The sequence below is a fragment of the Ambystoma mexicanum genome, chromosome 2q (assembly GCF_040938575.1).
Source record: "Ambystoma mexicanum isolate Mex_15411 chromosome 2q, UKY_AmexF1_1, whole genome shotgun sequence".
Lineage (NCBI taxonomy): Eukaryota > Metazoa > Chordata > Amphibia > Caudata > Ambystomatidae > Ambystoma > Ambystoma mexicanum.
The window spans coordinates 1,375,518,476-1,375,536,907 of NC_090924.1; the positions used below are offsets into that span (position 1 = coordinate 1,375,518,476).

Consider the following 18,432-nt stretch of genomic DNA (forward strand, 5'->3'; position numbering starts at 1 on the left):
GTCAGATGTTAGAAGTTCGGAAGACCGCGGTCAACCAGTGCACTGATCTCAACGTGTCCCATATTAGGTTTGAGATCCTCCTCAATATATACCACGTCAGGTGTGATAAGTCCATTACAGCACTCTCGATTTTAACCAGGTTAAGTGTCAGTGCTACGTCCATAGCATACATGTGGTTAGTGCCTCCAATCCAGAGCCCTCACTTTATACCATTTCATACCATGTTAATCGTAAATGTCACATCCATTTCCAAATCGCTCAATTTGTACCATGTCAGCCGTGAGAAACAGAGTGCAGCACTCTCAATTCACACCAGGTGAAATTGAGTCACTCAATCAGGCCAGATCATTTATGTTAGCTGTGATCGTCTCATGCAAACCAGAGATCACAAGTTATAACCTGTCAGGGGTGAGCTACTGATCCATCCCAGTGCTCCCAGTTTATGCCACATCAGCTGTGAGGAGTTGTCCCATACAGAGTTCTCAAGCAGCCCGTACCAGGTTCTAGTGGTTCCTCTTTGATGTCTGGAACCTGAAGTGGCTTTGTAACATGAGGACTGCATGTGCTACTCGAGAACTTCTGGAGAAATAAAAAAACTGGAGCTGATTTTATTTAGTAATTTAATTTATGTTGACACTTGTAAAGTGCACCAAACCCTAAAGCATCTATGCAATGTTACCATTATGCTTAAATGATGTGACATGATATGATGGGTTATTTATAACGCACTTAATACACAGAGGTTTCTAAGCGCGGACCCAGGGATCGAACCTATGGTGCTCTGCATCGTCTTGCTTGCAAGGCGAAGCATGTTGCCCCTGAGCTAAACTCGCGAGAAATCTTGCACATAACCTGGGGCTAGGAAATCTTGGGAATACTTGTGAATAATAGACAGGCTTTAAGCCAAGGGATATCCAATTGGCAAAGTTGCCTCAATGATCGAATATCTACTGACTTTGCTTGTGCATATGCCAGAGCGGCTCCACACACTAGCCACAGCTCTGCGCCCCAGCCCCAGGTTATGTGCATAGCCCCAGGTTATGTGCATATTCCGGAGCAGCTCTGTGCCCTAGGCCCAGGTTATGTGCATATTCCGGAGCAGCTCTGTGCCCTAGTCCCAGGTTATGTGCATAGCCCCAGGTTATGTGCATATTACAGAGCAGCTCCGTGCCCTAGCCCCAGGTTATGTGCATAGCCCCAGGTTATGTGCATATTCCGGAGCAGCTCCGCGCCCTAGTCCCAGGTTATGTGCATATTCCGGAGCATCTCCATGCCCTAGCCCCAGGTTATGTGCATATTCCAGAGCAGCTCCGCGCCCTAGCCCCAGGTTATGTGCATAGCCCCAGGTTATGTGCATATTCCGGAGCAGCTCCATGCCCCAGGTCATGTGCATATTCCAGAGCAGCTCCGGGCCCCCGCCCCAGGTTATTTGCACAGCCCCAGGTTATGTGCATATTCCAGAGCAGCTCCGTGCCCTAGCCCCAGGTTATGTGCATATTCCGGAGCAGCTCCGTGCCCTAGCCCCAGGTTATGTGCATATTCCAGAGCAGCTCCGCGCCCTAGTCCCAGGTTATGTGCATATTCCGGAGCAGCTCCATGCCCTAGCCCCGGGTTATGTGCATATTCCAGAGCAGCTCCGCGCCCTAGCCCCAGGTTATGTGCATAGCCCCAGGTTATGTGCATATTCCGGAGCAGCTCCATGCCCCAGGTTATGTGCATATTCCAGAGCAGCTCCGGGCCCCCGCCCCAGGTTATTTGCACAGCCCCAGGTTATGTGCATATTCCGGAGCAGCTCCGTGCCCTAGCCCCAGGCTATGTGCATATTCCAGAGCAGCTCCGCGCCCTAGCCCCAGGTTATGTGCATATTCCGGAGCAGCTCTGTGCCCTAGCCCCAGGCTATGTGCATATTCCAGAGCAGCTCCGCGCCCTAGCCCCAGGTTATGTGCATAGCCCCAGGTTATGTGCATATTCCAGAGCAGCTCCATGCCCCAGGTCATGTGCATATTCCAGAGCAGCTCCGCGCCCCCGCCCCAGGTTATTTGCACAGCCCCAGGTTATGTGCATATTCCAGAGCAGCTCCGTGCCCTAGCCCCAGGTTATGTGCATATTCCGGAGCAGCTCCGTGCCCTAGCCCCAGGTTATGTGAATATTCCAGAGCAGCTCCGCGCCCTAGCCCCAGGTTATGTGCATATTCCGGAGCAGCTCCGTGCCCTAGCCCCAGGTTATGTGCATAGCCCCAGGATATGTGCATAGCCCCAGGATATGTGCATGTTCTGGAGCAGCTCCGCACCCCAGCCCCAGGATATGTGCATAGCCCCAGGTTATGTGCATGTTCTGGAGCAGCTCCGTGCCCCAGCCCCAGGTTATGTGCATAGCCCCAGGATATGTGCATAGCCCCAGGATATGTGCATATTCCGGAGCAGCTCCATGCCTCAGCCCCAGGTTATGTCCATAGCCCCAAGTTATGTGCATAGCCCCAAGTTATGTGCATATTCCAGAGCAGCTCCGCGCCCTAGCCCCAGGTTATGTGCATATTCCGGAGCAGCTCTGTGCCCTAGCCCCAGGCTATGTGCATATTCCAGAGCAGCTCCGCGCCCTAGCCCCAGGTTATGTGCATAGCCCCAGGTTATGTGCATATTCCAGAGCAGCTCCATGCCCCAGGTCATGTGCATATTCCAGAGCAGCTCCGCGCCCCCGCCCCAGGTTATTTGCACAGCCCCAGGTTATGTGCATATTCCAGAGCAGCTCCGTGCCTTAGCCCCAGGTTATGTGCATATTCCGGAGCAGCTCCGTGCCCTAGCCCCAGGTTATGTGCATATTCCAGAGCAGCTCCGCGCCCTAGCCCCAGGTTATGTGCATATTCCGGAGCAGCTCCGTGCCCTAGCCCCAGGTTATGTGCATAGCCCCAGGATATGTGCATAGCCCCAGGATATGTGCATGTTCTGGAGCAGCTCCGCACCCCAGCCCCAGGATATGTGCATAGCCCCAGGTTATGTGCATGTTCTGGAGCAGCTCCGTGCCCCAGCCCCAGGTTATGTGCATAGCCCCAGGATATGTGCATAGCCCCAGGATATGTGCATATTCCGGAGCAGCTCCATGCCCCAGCCCCAGGATATGTGCATAGCCCCAGGTTATGTGCATGTTCCGGAGCAGCTCCGTGCCCCAGCCCCAGGTTATGTGCATAGCCCCAGGATATGTGCATAGCCCCAGGTTATGTGCATGTTCCGGAGCAGCTCCGTGCCCTAGCCCCAGGTTATGTGCATAGCCCCAGGATATGTGCATATTCCAGAGCAGCTCCGCACCCCAGTCCCAGGATATGTGCATAGCCCCAGGTTATGTGCATGTTCCGGAGCAGCTCCGTGCCCTAGCCCCAGGTTATGTGCATATTCCAGAGCAGCTCTGCGCCCTAGCCCCAGGTTATGTGCATAGCCCCAGGTTATGTGCATATTCCGGAGCAGCTCCATGCCCTAGCCCCAGGTTATGTGCATAGCCCCAGGATATGTGCATAGCCCTAGGATATGTGCATATTCCGGAGCAGCTCCGTGCCCCAGCCCCAGGTTATGTGCATAGCCCCAGGTTATTTGCATATTCCGGAGCAGCTCCGCGCCCTAGTCCCAGGTTATGTGCATAGCCCCAGGTTATGTGCATATTCCGGAGCAGCTCCGCGCCCTAGTCCCAGGTTATGTGCATATTCCGGAGCAGCTCCATGCCCTAGCCCCAGGTTATTTGCATATTCCAGAGCAGCTCTGCGCCCTAGCCCCAGGTTATGTGCATAGCCCCAGGTTATGTGCATATTCCGGAGCAGCTTCGCGCCCTAGCCCCAGGTTATGTGCATATTCCAGAGCAGCTCCGCGCCCTAGCCCCAGGTTATGTGCATATTCCAGAGCAGCTCCGCGCCCTAGCCCCAGGTTATGTGCATATTCCAGAGCAGCTCCGCGCCCTAGCCCCAGGTTATGTGCATATTCTGGAGCAGCTCTGCGCCCCCGCCCCAGGATATGTGCATAGCCCCAGGTTATGTGCATAGCCCCAGGTTATGTTCAAAAGCACAGACAGGAAACCATAGTTTACAGAGGCGTTACATAGTTCATAATTCATTCGGCTTTCATTTCAGGGCTTACTGACCTTTGGGGGCTTGAAAGGATAGTCTGGGGAGAAGGCGATGTCCAGGAAGAAGACCCCGCCCTCGTACACGGAGCCTGGGGGTCCCAGGATGGTGGACCGCCATTCATAGATGTTGTCTCCTTTGGGACCAGCACTATAAAGAAAAAAGAAAACCGGCAAATGTTACAGAAGCGAAACTGGCTTTACTTGCATCATATCTGTGTGTAGGCATAGCAGTGGCCGACTACCTCATGCCCAGAACCAGGGCTGGCCTTAGCTCTGGGAGTGCCCGGGCAACACTACATTTAGCAGCCCCCCTCCCTCCAATAGGATTTTCAGAAAAAAAGAGCGTGTGACATGTGCCCAATTTTGGACTGATTTGGGGCACTTTCCACAGCAGAAGGGATCATTCAAAAAAGTAGCATAAGTGGGCCAGCAGAAGGCGTGTACTGCCTGTGGAGCTGCGCAGGGATTCGCTCTCCTGTAGTAGGGTAAGTGGGCCAGCAGAAGGCGTGTACTCCCTGTGGACCTGCCCAGGGATTCGCTCTGCTGTAGTAGGGTAAGTGGGCCAGCAGAAGGAGTGTACTGCCTGTGGACCTGCCCAGGGATTCGCTCTGCTGTAGTAGGGTAAGTGGGCCAGCAGAAGGCGTCTACTGCCTGTGGACCTGCACAGGGATTCGCTCTGCTGTAGTAGGGTAAGTGGGCCAGCAGAATGCGTCTACTGCCTGTGGACCTGCCCAGGGATTCGCTGTGCTATAGTAGGGGAAGCGGGCAAGCAGAAGGTGTGTACTGCCTGTGGACCTGCCCAGGGATTCGCTCTGCTGTACTAGGGTAAGTGGGCCAGTCAGAGGGCGTGTACTGCCTGTGGACCTGCCCAGGGATTAGCTCTGCTGTAGTAGGTTAAGTGGGCCAGCAGAAGGCGTCTACTGCCTGTGAACCTGCCCAGGGATTCGCTCTGCTGTAGTAGGGTAAGTGGGCCACCAAAAGGCGTGTACTGCCTGTGGACCTGCCCAGGGATTCGCTCTACTGTAGTAGGGTAAGTGGGCCAGCAGAAGGTATCTACTGCCTGTGGACCTACCCAGGGATTCGCTCTGCTGTAGTAGGGTAAGTGAGCCAGCAGAAGGCGTGTACTGCCTGTGGACCTGCACAGGGATTCGCTCTGCTGTAGTAGGGTAAGTGGGCCAGCAGAAGGCATTAACTGCCTGTGGACCTACCCAGGGATTCGCTCTGCTGTAGTAGGGGTAAGTGGGCCAGCAGAAAGCATGTAGGGCCTGTGGACCTGCCTGGGGATTCGCTCTGCTGTAGTAGGGTAAGAGGGCCAGCAGAAGGCATCTACTGCCTGTGGACCTACCCAGGGATTCGCTCTGCTGTAGTAGGGTAAGTGGGCCAGCAGAAGGCGTGTACTGCCTGTGGACCTGCCCAGGGATCCACTCTCCTGTAGTAGGGTAAGTGGGTGAGCAGAGGGCATGTACTGCCTGTGGACCTGCCCAGGGATCCACTCTGCTGTAGTAGGGGTAAGTGGGCCAGCAGAAAGCATGTAGGGCCTGTGGACCTGCCCATGGATTCGCTCTGCTGTAGTAGGGGTAAGTGGGCCAGCAGAAAGCATGTAGGGCCTGTGGACCTGCCCATGGATTCGCTCTCCTGTAGTAGGGTAAGTGGGCCGGCCTGTGGACCTGCCCGGGGATTCGCTCTGCTGTAGTAGGGTAAGTGCACCAGCAGAAGGTGTGTACTGCCTGTGCACCTGCCCAGGGATTCGCTCTCCTGTAGTAGGGTAAGTGGGCCGGCCTGTGGACCTGCTTGGGGATTCGCTCTGCTGTAGTAGGGTAAGAGGGCCAGCAGAAGGTGTGTACTGCCTGTGGACCTGCCCATGGATTCGCTCTCCTGTAGTAGGGTAAGTGGGCCGGCCTGTGGACCTGCCCATGGATTCGCTCTCCTGTAGTAGGGTAAGTGGGCCGGCCTGTGGACCTGCCCGGGGATTCGCTCTGCTGTAGTAGGGTAAGTGCACGAGCAGAAGGTGTGTACTGCCTGTGCACCTGCCCAGGGATTCGCTCTCCTGTAGTAGGGTAAGTGGGCCGGCCTGTGGACCTGCTTGGGGATTCGCTCTGCTGTAGTAGGGTAAGAGGGCCAGCAGAAGGTGTTTACTGCCTGTGGACCTGCCCAGGGATTCGTTCTCCTGTAGTAGGGTAGGTGGGCCAGCAGAGGTGTGTACTGCCTGTGGACCTGCCCAGGGATTCGCTCTCCTGTAGTAGTGTAAGTGAGCCAGCAGAAGGCGTGTACTGCCTGTGGACCTGCCCAAGGATTCGCTCTGCTATAGTAGGTTAAGTGGGCCAGCAGAAGGCATCTACTGCGTGTGGACCTGCCCAGGGATTCGCTCTGCTGTGGTAGGGTAAGTGGGGCAGCAGAAGGCATGTACTGCCTGTGCACATGCCTAGGGATTCGCTCTGCTGTAGTAGGGTAAGTGGCCCGGCCTGTGGACCTGCCCAGGGATTCGCTCTGCTGTAGTAGGGTAAGTGGGCCAGCAGAAGGCATGTACTGCCTGTGGACTTGCCCAGGGATTCGCTCTGCTGTAGTAGTGTAAGTGGGCCAGCAGAAGGTGTGTACTGCCTGTGGACCTGCCCAGGGATTCGCTCTGCTATAGTAGGGTAAGTGGGCCAGCAGAAGGCATGTACTGCCTGTGGACCTGCCCAGGGATTCACTCTCCTGTAGTAGGGTAAGCGGGCCAACAGAACGCGTGTAGTGCCTGTGGACCTGACCAGGGATTCCCTCTGCTATAGTAGGGTAAGTCGGCCAGCAGAAGGCGTGTACTGCCTGTGCACTTGCCCAGGGATTTGCTCTGCTGTAGTAGGGTAAGTCGGCCGGCCTGTGGACCTGCCCAGGGATTCGCTCTGCTGTAGTAGGGTAAGTGGGCCAGCAGAAGGCGTGTACTGCCTGTGGACCTGCCCAGAGATTCGCTCTGCTGTGGTAGGGTAAGTGGGCCGGCCTGTGGACCTGCCCGGGGATTCGCTCTGCTGTAGTAGGGTAAGTGCGCCAGCAGAATGTGTGTACTGCCTGTGGAACTGCCCAGGGATTCGCTCTCCTGTAGTAGGGTAAGTGGGCCGGCCTGTGGACCTGCCTGGGGATTCGCTCTGCTGTAGTAGGGTAAGAGGGCCAGCAGAAGGTGTGTACTGCCTGTGGACCTGCCCAGGGATTCGTTCTCCTGTAGTAGGGTAGGTGGGCCAGCAGAGGTGTGTACTGCCTGTGGACCTGCCCAGGGATTCGCTCTCCTGTAGTAGTGTAAGTGAGCCAGCAGAAGGCTTGTACTGCCTGTGGACCTGCCCAAGGATTCGCTCTGCTGTGGTAGGGTAAGTGGGGCAGCAGAAGGCATGTACTGCCTGCGCACATGCCTAGGGATTCGCTCTGCTGTAGTAGGGTAAGTGGCCCGGCCTGTGGACCTGCCCAGGGATTCGCTCTCCTGTAGTAGGGTAAGTTGACCAGCAGAAGGCATGTACTGCCTGTGGACCTGCCCAGGGATTCGCTCTGCTGTAGTAGGGTAGGTGGGCCAGCAGAGGGTGTGTACTGCCTGTGAACCTGCCCAGGGATTAACTCTGCTGTAGTAGGGTAAGTGGGCCAGCAGAAAGCATGTAGGGCCTGTGGATCTGCCCATGGATTCGCTCTCCTGTAGTAGGGTAAGTGGGCTGGCCCGTGGACCTGCCCAGGTATTCGTTCTGCTGTAGTAGGGTAAGTGGGCCAGCAGAAGGCGTGTACTGCCTGTGGAATTGTCCAGGGATTTGCTCTGCTGTAGTAGTGTAAGTGGGCCAGCAGAGGGTGTGTACTGCCTGTGGACCTGCCCAGGGATTCACTCTGCTATAGTAGGGTAAGTGGGCCAGCAGAAGGCATGTACTGCCTGTGGACCTGCCCAGGGATTCGCTCTGCTATAGTAGGGTAAGTGGGCCAGCAGAAGGCATGTACTGCCTGTGGACCTGCCCAGGGATTCACTCTCCTGTAGTAGGGTAAGTCGGCCAGCAGAAGGCGTGTACTGCCTGTGCACTTGCCCAGGGATTCGCTCTGCTGTAGTAGGGTAAGTGGGCCAGCAGAAGGCGTGTACTGCCTGTGGACCTGCCCAGGGATTCGCTCTGCTGTGGTATGGGAAAGTGGGCCAGAAGGCACGTACTGCTTGTGGACCTGCCCAGGGATTCGCTCTGCTGTAGTAGGGTAAGTGGGCCAGCAGAAGGCACGTACTGCTTGTGGACCTGCCCAGGGATTCGCTCTCATGTAGTAGGGTAAGTGGGCCGGCCTGTGGACATGCCCAGGTATTCGGTCTGCTGTAGTAGATTAAGTGGGCCAGCAGAAAGCGTGTAGTGCCTGTGGACCTGCCCAGGGATTCGCTCTGCTGTAGTAGGGTAAGGGGGCCAGCAGAAGGTGTGTACTGCCTGTGGACCTGACCAGGGATTCGCTCTCCTGTAGTAGATTAAGTGGGCCAGCAGAAAGCGTGTAGTGCCTGTGGACCTGCCAAGGGATTCACTCTGCTGTAGTAGGGTTAGTGGGCCGGCCTGTGGACCTGCCAAGGGATTCGCTCTGCTATAGTAGGGTAAGTGGGCCAGCAGAAGGCGTGTACTGCCTGTGGACCTGCCAAGGGATTCGCTCTGCTGTAGTAGGGTAAGTGGGCCAGCAAAAGGCATATACTGCCTGTGGACCTGCCCAGGGATTCACTCTCCTGTAGTAGGGTAAGCGGGCCAGCAGAACGCGTGTAGTGCCTGTGGACCTGGCCAGGGATTCCCTCTGCTATAGTAGGGTAAGTCGGCCAGCAGAAGGCGTGTACTGCCTGTGCACTTGCCCAGGGATTTGGTCTGCTGTAGTAGGGTAAGTCGGCCGGCTTGTGGACCTGCCCAGGGATTCGCTCTGCTGTAGTAGGGTAAGGGGGCCAGCAGAAGGCGTGTACTGCCTGTGGACCTGCCCAGGGATTCGCTCTGCTGTGGTAGGGTAAGTGGGCCAGAAGGCATGTACTGCTTGTGGACCTGCCCAGGGATTCGCTCTGCTGTAGTAGGGTAAGTGAGCCAGCAGAAGGCGTGTACTGCTTGTGGACCTGCCCAGGGATTCGCTCTGCTGTAGTAGGGTAAGTGAGCCAGCAGAAGGCGTGTACCGCCTGTGGACCTGCCTAGGGATTCGCTCTGCTGTAGTAGGGTAAGAGAGCCAGCAGAAGGCGTGTACCGCCTGTGGACCTGCCCAGGGATTCGCTCTGCTGTAGTAGGGTAAGTGAGCCAGCAGAAGGCGTGTACCGCCTGTGGACCTGCCCAGGGATTCGCTCTGCTGTAGTAGGGTAAGTGAGCCAGCAGAAGGCGTGTACCGCCTGTGGACCTGCCCAGGGATTCGCTCTGCTGTAGTAGGGTAATTGAGCCAGCAGAAGGCGTGTACTGCCTGTGGACCTGCCCAGGGATTCGCTCTGCTGTAGTAGGGTAAGTGAGCCAGCAGAAGGCTTGTACCGCCTGTGGACCTGCCAAGGGATTCGCTCTGCTGGAGAGTTGGGCTGCTGTGATGAAACGCCAATTGCCGAAATCTATCATTAAAGTCAGGGAAATGTCACAACGTCTCTGTGCGTTTACAGCTCTTTGGCAATTGTGAGCGGCAGCACACCTCCAGAAATGAGCATTGCTAGAAATGGAAATCCGCCTATAGCCCAAATGGAGTCAGGAATTAGCCCAAACGTAGCCGAACCACATATTTCTCAGTGGACCGAAATAATGCGTTCAGAATATGATTTACGTGCATGAAACACCACTTATTCAGCATTGTATATTAAAAACAGAACATTTGAAAGAAATATTTCACAGCAAGAGAACATCACTGTTTGCATGGAGTGTGTTCTGCCAGCGGTCCAGACAGGAGGGGAGGAATCTAATATAAGAGCATTCATGCCAACATACCCCATTCCTTATGGGAAATATTGGCAAAGTGTTGGTTTTAAAGTTGCAGTATGCTACTTGTAGTCCTGGGATTATATTTGGGGAACCAAGGACTACAAGTGCCAGAACGCAACGATAAAACTAAGATGGGACTAGTTTCTCCCGAATTAAATGGGGCATGCCGACATGTATGTAAGAGATCTCCGTGGGGGAGGAGGGCATGTTGACATGCAAATAAGAGCTCTACACATGGTACGCTCATATGTGATTTCCTCACCATAACAGAGCATGCTGTAGTGTCCCCTTTCCTTATCCCTCACTGTAGAGAGGACAGTCCTCTGTCCATGGCGAGCGCCTAGGCTCGACAGTCCTCTGTCCATGGCGAGCGCCTAGGCTGACAGTCCTCTGTCCATGGCGAGCGCCTAGGCTGACAGTGTTCTGTCCATGGCGAGCGCCTAGGCTCGACAGTCCTCTGTCCATGGCGAGCGCCTAGGCTCGACAGTCCTCTGTCCATGGCGAGCGCCTAGGCTCGACAGTCTTCTGTCCATGGCGAGCGCCTACACAGTCCTCTGTCCATGCCGAGCGCCTAGGCTGACAGTCCTCTGTCCATGGCGAGCGCCTAGGCTGACAGTCCTCCAGGGGAGTTGCTAGGTCTGGAAAAGACCTGGGGCTACGCTGATGTCGGAACTGTTGGGACTGGGGGCTAGCTAGTCTTTTGGCTGTAGCTCCTGAGATTCTATCCGGGGCTACAACCAAAAGATCAGGGGCTATAGCCTCCTTAGCCCCCCCCTAGCAACGCCCCTGCAGTCCTCTGTCCATGGCGAGCGCCCAGGCTGACAGTCCTCTGTCCATGGCGAGCGCCTAGGCTCGACAGTCCTCTGTCCATGGCGAGCGCCTAGGCTCCACAGTCCTCTGTCCATGGCGAGCGCCTAGGCTCGACAGTCCTCACTTATACAGACTCCAGTTTTTTTCAGTTAAGTCAGGGTGAGCTTAAATTATTTGCACAGGGTCACACACTTTGGCTAAATAGTGAAGCAGGGATTTTAACCCACAGTGCAATTTAAGCACATGACCACACAGACTTTCTAAGACTTACCTGTACGCATATTTAAGTTATGGAATTCAAGGCCTTTAATAATACTGACTTATAGAGCTTAATTTCAAACTCCACGAATTGCAGCAACCTCACAACATGTAAATCCTTATAGAAGTATATCACTCGGTCCCCCCAGCACCTGCCCGCCCAGGCACACCTGGCACCAAATCAAACATTCAATCAATACCTGGTACTTCTTGCACACCGCATTGCCGCTCTATGCCCCAACTTTCAGTGCTATGCGGATGACAACTCATTTTCAGGCTCCCTTCCACCACCTCCTCTCCTTCTCTCATCTCTGACTGTCTGCTATCCAGGAGTCGTGTGCTGTCAATTATCTCTGCCTTAATGCCACCCGCTGCCTCCTTTCCCGTCACTCTCTGCCTGGCCTCTCTTGGCCCTCTTCCTGCTCCCACCTGTGAGGCTAAAACCTCAGGGTCATCTTCAACTCCACACTCTCCTTCTCTCAGTCACACTACCAGCTGCAACTCCTCAGAGGTATTCTTCCTTTCCTCTCCTTCCCCCAGAAGATCACATCTCCAGAGCCCTGGTTCTCTCTAGGCTGAACTACTGCAACAGCCTCTTTCTAACTCTACCTGCCTCTATTATCTGCCCTCTGCAACTCATCCAGAACAGGACTGTAAGACTTGTCCTTGGCCCGAAGCCCAGGGATCGGATCTCTCCAAGACTGAAATCTGTGCACTGGCTGCCAGTGGCGGCGAGGATTAAGTTCAAAACCCTCTGCATTGTCCATAGGGCCTTCTGGGGTCACAGGCCTCAATACCTTCAACTCTCTCTTCCTAAATATCTCCCTTCTTAAGCTCTTTGCTCATCCGCCTCCAACTCCCCTTTAGAGTCAGTCGCCTCTCCAAGCAGCGAGTTGGTGGTAGATCTCTTTCTTCTGCTGCGGCCTCCATCTTGAACAGCCTCCCTGCCTCTCTGAAACTTGAGGAGACCCATCTCCAGTTCAGGAAACACCTCAAGACCTTCCTCTTTGCTTCTGCTTTCTCTCCTCCTCTCCCCTGCTGATCTCCTGGCTGAAACTGAACCTGCACTGGGTACCTGGCTACCCTCTGACCTCGGGGCCAGGTACCCTCCCCGCCAGTTGCACACTGCCCTGGCCCCCTGCCCTGGCCCCCTGGCGACCCTTGCACTCGGGGACTGTACCTACCAGCACTTGACACCTTACCCTTACTCTTGCCACCAGCTGCCCACACCTCTTATTTATTGTCTTTATTTATTTTATCTTATTAATTTTTTTACGTACATCTTAGGTTCTGCACTGCACCCTCCCACTTTCCCCCTTGCACTTCTCCCTTTCCACCCCTCCCCTGCACTTGCGTGATCTCAATGGCACCTTGCCTCGTCGCGACTTAAAACACTTGTGTATAGGCGCATTATAAATGCCTTATCATATCACGAACACGGGAGATTTACACTCACATAGGGTGCCACCACCATGTCAGCTCGGGGAAGCTTTTCAAAGGCTAACCCCAAGCTTGTGCAGCTGGGGTGCTTCAGGTAAGAACCCCCCCCCCGCCGCATGCACAGTGATAGCACGGCTGGAGGGAGCAGGGAGCTTTGCACACAAATAAGTGCCACCATGCTGGCATGGCAGCAGTACCCAAGTGGAAAGCTAGCCCCGTGAGAGGGTGGAAAGTATAGCTTTTCACTTATGCAGGACACTGCTGCCCTGCCACCATGGGGGGGGGGGGTCACTTTATTTTATGTAGGACAGCACGGCCGCCGCTGTGCCAGCACAAGTGAGCTTTTCAAATGCTCCATACTGGTGTGGAGGCGGCATTGGTGCCCTTTGTAAATTGCATGAGTTTGGCGCACTAGGGGACCACAGAGGTCGCCCATGCAAAAGGCTGGCCCGTCGTGCCCGGCCCATCCTGCTCACTGAAGTCGGGGTGGGGGAGGTTAGTATGTTGGACAATTATAATTTCTCTGTCCCCTTCAGCCATAAGCAAAATCCGTTGTAAAGTGCATACATACATTAAATGAAACTTATCAAAAGAATTAAATATACCCTGTCAGTTACGCAATTCATTAAACATACCAGCTCAGCAAGTACTTTAATTGTTGTGCAGAGTATTCCTGGAAAGTTGGCATATGCCCATTAAAAGCTCAGCCACTCCAGAAAACCTTATTATGTATACCACTTATTTCTTCAATCTTGTGACTTCCTACATCAGGTGTTTTATGACTAAGGTAGGTGCTTAGCTACTGGTTTCAGGGATTTGGGACTGCTCTCTGGGAGTCTATCAATGTGCTGTCTAGAAATGGAATGAGTCTTGCTCAGTCATTCAAGCGCTGGTTCCTGGGATCTCTGTTCAATCTGCAGGTTACAGGTTCAAATCCATTATTTCATTCTTTACAAGTCGATAAAACGCGCTATTAACTTGGATAATAATGACCTCTTATTTACCACACTACGAAACTGCAAGTGCCATCGGAGCAAGCAGAACATAAAATAAGCATTGGTAAAGCCGAAGGTTTAGACTTTTGTGTAGGCATGGGATAAGCGTTTCACAGGCACTACCATAATGGTGCTACCTTTTATTTATTTTATTTATTTGCATTTGTTAAGCGCGCTTGCAGCCCATAAGGCATCGAGGCGCTGTTACAGAGGATACGCAAATTTAGGACTACAGACAGGTGCCAGGAGGGCTCTTAGTTACAGATTGGCAAGCATATATGCAGTGGAAGATACAGGTTCAGGTTAAACAAAGAGTCTGGTTTTGATAGCCTTACGGAAGGCTAGGTGGGATTCAATGAGTCTTAGGTGAGGTGGCAGAGCGTTCCAGTGCGTGGCTGCTAGGGTGGGGAAGCTGGAGCCACCAGCGCGCACTTTCCCAGTAGTATGCGTGACAATTGAGTTGGCATAAGGGGACCCGAGAGGTCTCGTGGCGGTGTGCCTAGTAATTCTGTTGGTCAGGTAGGGAGGGGCAAGTCCATGAAGGCATTTGTGGGTGAGAGCAAGAGTTTTAAAGACAATTCTCTCTTTGACAGGGAGCCGGTGTGCTTGCCTTCTGATTTCGGAGATATGGTTTCTTCTTGAGGTGCCGGTGGCTGCCCTTAGCGCATTGTTCTGGGCTAGCTCCAATTTGGCCAGGTTTTTGCTGGATGTCCCCACGAGAAGGGCATTACAGTAGTCAAGTCTTGACCCGATAATTGTCCTGGCAATCGTGAGGCAATTTTGACGGGCCAAGAAGGGCCTGGCTGCATTGAGGACTTTGGAGTAGTAGGCTGAGGATGCAGCGATAGCATTGACCTGTCTATCCATAGACAGGTCGGAGTCACCTGGCCCCAAGATGGCGACAACTGGAAACTGGTGTGAATATTTGGACATACGTCAATGTCTAGCGAATTTCTATCAAATACCTATACAATCCTTGTTTTTAACAGGACTTCAGTGAAAGGAACAGATGCAAGGACACACATATTGCTTATAAACTGAAGGTACATTTGGATAAGACATTTATATTACACCAGAAGCCCATTTTCTGCTGCAATTAAGCCATTAAAACTGCTTAGAAATGACACTGGCAGGTCCTATACAGCACAGTTTGATGTTGCAGTGTGATCGTGCTAGCGCAAAAGAAACGCACAAGGGTGTGTTTTTGGCAGGGAGGGGCTTGTAATGGCCATTCGGAATAGCATATCCACTGCCGGTCAACTAGTGGGTGAAAAGCCAAACACTCAAGCACCAACTAATAGTCCAAAATAAAGAGATTACAGGATTAATATCAAACTGTACATACAACCACAAAAAAAGAAATCTGATCCCTAGTTATCAATATTGGAGAAATGTTCTATTTCTAGGAGAAAGCTAAAAATGTGTTTATAAGATTGGTTCTGTACACAGGAGAGAAATGTTCTCCTCAATATGTAGCGCTAAGAAACCTATGGGGGATGGTGCGCTATATACAACTTAATTCAAATCAATTATGTTCGCAAACCCAGACGACGGAAAGTACATCAATATTAACATATAGAAAAGATTGAGAGCAAGGTGATCGAGGAGGTGGTGGGAGACCCTCCTCCCCCAGCCAAGTGGGGATGGTGTTGGGGCAACCATGATCAGTCAGGAGAGGAGAGGGTGATGCACCCAGGACCCGCCAAACATGAATAAATCACTGAACAGAGGGGGCCGGTGGCATCTTGTTAAGGGTCCTGTGGAAGGCTGGTGAGCCTGGCGAACAGACAAAACAGGTCAGGGTTCGAAACTGCTGGGAGCTATTTAGCTTCTGGTTATAGCCAAGTGGGGCTTGGTTATCTTGATACCAAGAGCTATCATGAGTTACTTATGACCCTTCAGGCAAGAGGTGCCCTACAAACCTAGCTATGGGAAATTTACTCTATAGGTTTGGGTATGTGCATAAAAGAGAATAAAGGTCACAGCTAAGGGACGCTTAAAGCATATTGGATAATGTATAATAAACAAAAAGCTACTTTGCATCTTGCACACAGGTAATATTTGCTGGTTCCCGAGGCATAGCCTCTGCCTGATGGGTGATGCCCGATACCTGGACCTGCCCAGGGATTCGCTCTCCTGTAGTAGTGTAAGTGAGCCAGCAGAAGGCTTGTACTGCCTGTGGACCTGCCCAAGGATTCGCTCTGCTGTGGTAGGGTAAGTGGGGCAGCAGAAGGCATGTACTGCCTGCGCACATGCCTAGGGATTCGCTCTGCTGTAGTAGGGTAAGTGGCCCGGCCTGTGGACCTGCCCAGGGATTCGCTCTCCTGTAGTAGGGTAAGTTGACCAGCAGAAGGCATGTACTGCCTGTGGACCTGCCCAGGGATTCGCTCTGCTGTAGTAGGGTAGGTGGGCCAGCAGAGGGCGTGTACTGCCTGTGTACCTGCCCAGGGATTAACTCTGCTGTAGTAGGGTAAGTGGGCCAGCAGAAAGCATGTAGGGCCTGTGGATCTGCCCATGGATTCGCTCTCCTGTAGTAGGGTAAGTGGGCTGGCCCGTGGACCTGCCCAGGTATTCGTTCTGCTGTAGTAGGGTAAGTGGGCCAGCAGAAGGCGTGTACTGCCTGTGGAATTGTCCAGGGATTTGCTCTGCTGTAGTAGTGTAAGTGGGCCAGCAGAGGGTGTGTACTGCCTGTGGACCTGCCCAGGGATTCGCTCTGCTATAGTAGGGTAAGTGGGCCAGCAGAAGGCATGTACTGCCTGTGGACCTGCCCAGGGATTCGCTCTGCTATAGTAGGGTAAGTGGGCCAGCAGAAGGCATGTACTGCCTGTGGACCTGCCCAGGGATTCACTCTCCTGTAGTAGGGTAAGTCGGCCAGCAGAAGGCGTGTACTGCCTGTGCACTTGCCCAGGGATTCGCTCTGCTGTAGTAGGGTAAGTGGGCCAGCAGAAGGCGTGTACTGCCTGTGGACCTGCCCAGGGATTCGCTCTGCTGTGGTATGGGAAAGTGGGCCAGAAGGCACGTACTGCTTGTGGACCTGCCCAGGGATTCGCTCTGCTGTAGTAGGGTAAGTGGGCCAGCAGAAAGCGTGTAGTGCCTGTGGACATGCCCAGGGATTCGGTCTGCTGTAGTAGATTAAGTGGGCCAGCAGAAAGCGTGTAGTGCCTGTGGACCTGCCCAGGGATTCGCTCTGCTGTAGTAGGGTAAGGGGGCCAGCAGAAGGTGTGTACTGCCTGTGGACCTGACCAGGGATTCGCTCTCCTGTAGTAGATTAAGTGGGCCAGCAGAAAGCGTGTAGTGCCTGTGGACCTGCCAAGGGATTCACTCTGCTGTAGTAGGGTTAGTGGGCCGGCCTGTGGACCTGCCAAGGGATTCGCTCTGCTATAGTAGGGTAAGTGGGCCAGCAGAAGGCGTGTACTGCCTGTGGACCTGCCAAGGGATTCGCTCTGCTGTAGTAGGGTAAGTGGGCCAGCAAAAGGCATATACTGCCTGTGGACCTGCCCAGGGATTCACTCTCCTGTAGTAGGGTAAGCAGGCCAGCAGAACGTGTGTAGTGCCTGTGGACCTGGCCAGGGATTCCCTCTGCTATAGTAGGGTAAGTCGGCCAGCAGAAGGCGTGTACTGCCTGTGCACTTGCCCAGGGATTTGCTCTGCTGTAGTAGGGTAAGTCGGCCGGCTTGTGGACCTGCCCAGGGATTCGCTCTGCTGTAGTAGGGTAAGGGGGCCAGCAGAAGGCGTGTACTGCCTGTGGACCTGCCCAGGGATTCACTCTCCTGTAGTAGGGTAAGCGGGCCAACAGAACGCGTGTAGTGCCTGTGGACCTGACCAGGGATTCCCTCTGCTATAGTAGGGTAAGTCGGCCAGCAGAAGGCGTGTACTGCCTGTGCACTTGCCCAGGGATTTGCTCTGCTGTAGTAGGGTAAGTCGGCCGGCCTGTGGACCTGCCCAGGGATTCGCTCTGCTGTAGTAGGGTAAGTGGGCCAGCAGAAGGCGTGTACTGCCTGTGGACCTGCCCAGAGATTCGCTCTGCTGTGGTAGGGTAAGTGGGCCGGCCTGTGGACCTGCCCGGGGATTCGCTCTGCTGTAGTAGGGTAAGTGCGCCAGCAGAATGTGTGTACTGCCTGTGGAACTGCCCAGGGATTCGCTCTCCTGTAGTAGGGTAAGTGGGCCGGCCTGTGGACCTGCCTGGGGATTCGCTCTGCTGTAGTAGGGTAAGAGGGCCAGCAGAAGGTGTGTACTGCCTGTGGACCTGCCCAGGGATTCGTTCTCCTGTAGTAGGGTAGGTGGGCCAGCAGAGGTGTGTACTGCCTGTGGACCTGCCCAGGGATTCGCTCTCCTGTAGTAGTGTAAGTGAGCCAGCAGAAGGCTTGTACTGCCTGTGGACCTGCCCAAGGATTCGCTCTGCTGTGGTAGGGTAAGTGGGGCAGCAGAAGGCATGTACTGCCTGCGCACATGCCTAGGGATTCGCTCTGCTGTAGTAGGGTAAGTGGCCCGGCCTGTGGACCTGCCCAGGGATTCGCTCTCCTGTAGTAGGGTAAGTTGACCAGCAGAAGGCATGTACTGCCTGTGGACCTGCCCAGGGATTCGCTCTGCTGTAGTAGGGTAGGTGGGCCAGCAGAGGGTGTGTACTGCCTGTGTACCTGCCCAGGGATTAACTCTGCTGTAGTAGGGTAAGTGGGCCAGCAGAAAGCATGTAGGGCCTGTGGATCTGCCCATGGATTCGCTCTCCTGTAGTAGGGTAAGTGGGCTGGCCCGTGGACCTGCCCAGGTATTCGTTCTGCTGTAGTAGGGTAAGTGGGCCAGCAGAAGGCGTGTACTGCCTGTGGAATTGTCCAGGGATTTGCTCTGCTGTAGTAGTGTAAGTGGGCCAGCAGAGGGTGTGTACTGCCTGTGGACCTGCCCAGGGATTCGCTCTGCTATAGTAGGGTAAGTGGGCC

At 54.1% G+C, this 18,432-nt stretch overlaps 1 protein-coding gene across 1 annotated transcript in view; it reads right to left on the bottom strand.

Moving 5' to 3' along the window:
- Positions 1–18,432, bottom strand: part of LOC138570183 (ubiquitin-conjugating enzyme E2 E2) — a 1,314,846-nt gene that overhangs the window by 292,176 nt on the left and 1,004,238 nt on the right. The window contains exon 4 of the mRNA XM_069648864.1: positions 4,123–4,255. Within this exon, the coding sequence (XP_069504965.1) occupies positions 4,123–4,255 (133 nt within the window). The remainder of the gene's footprint in view (positions 1–4,122; positions 4,256–18,432) is intronic.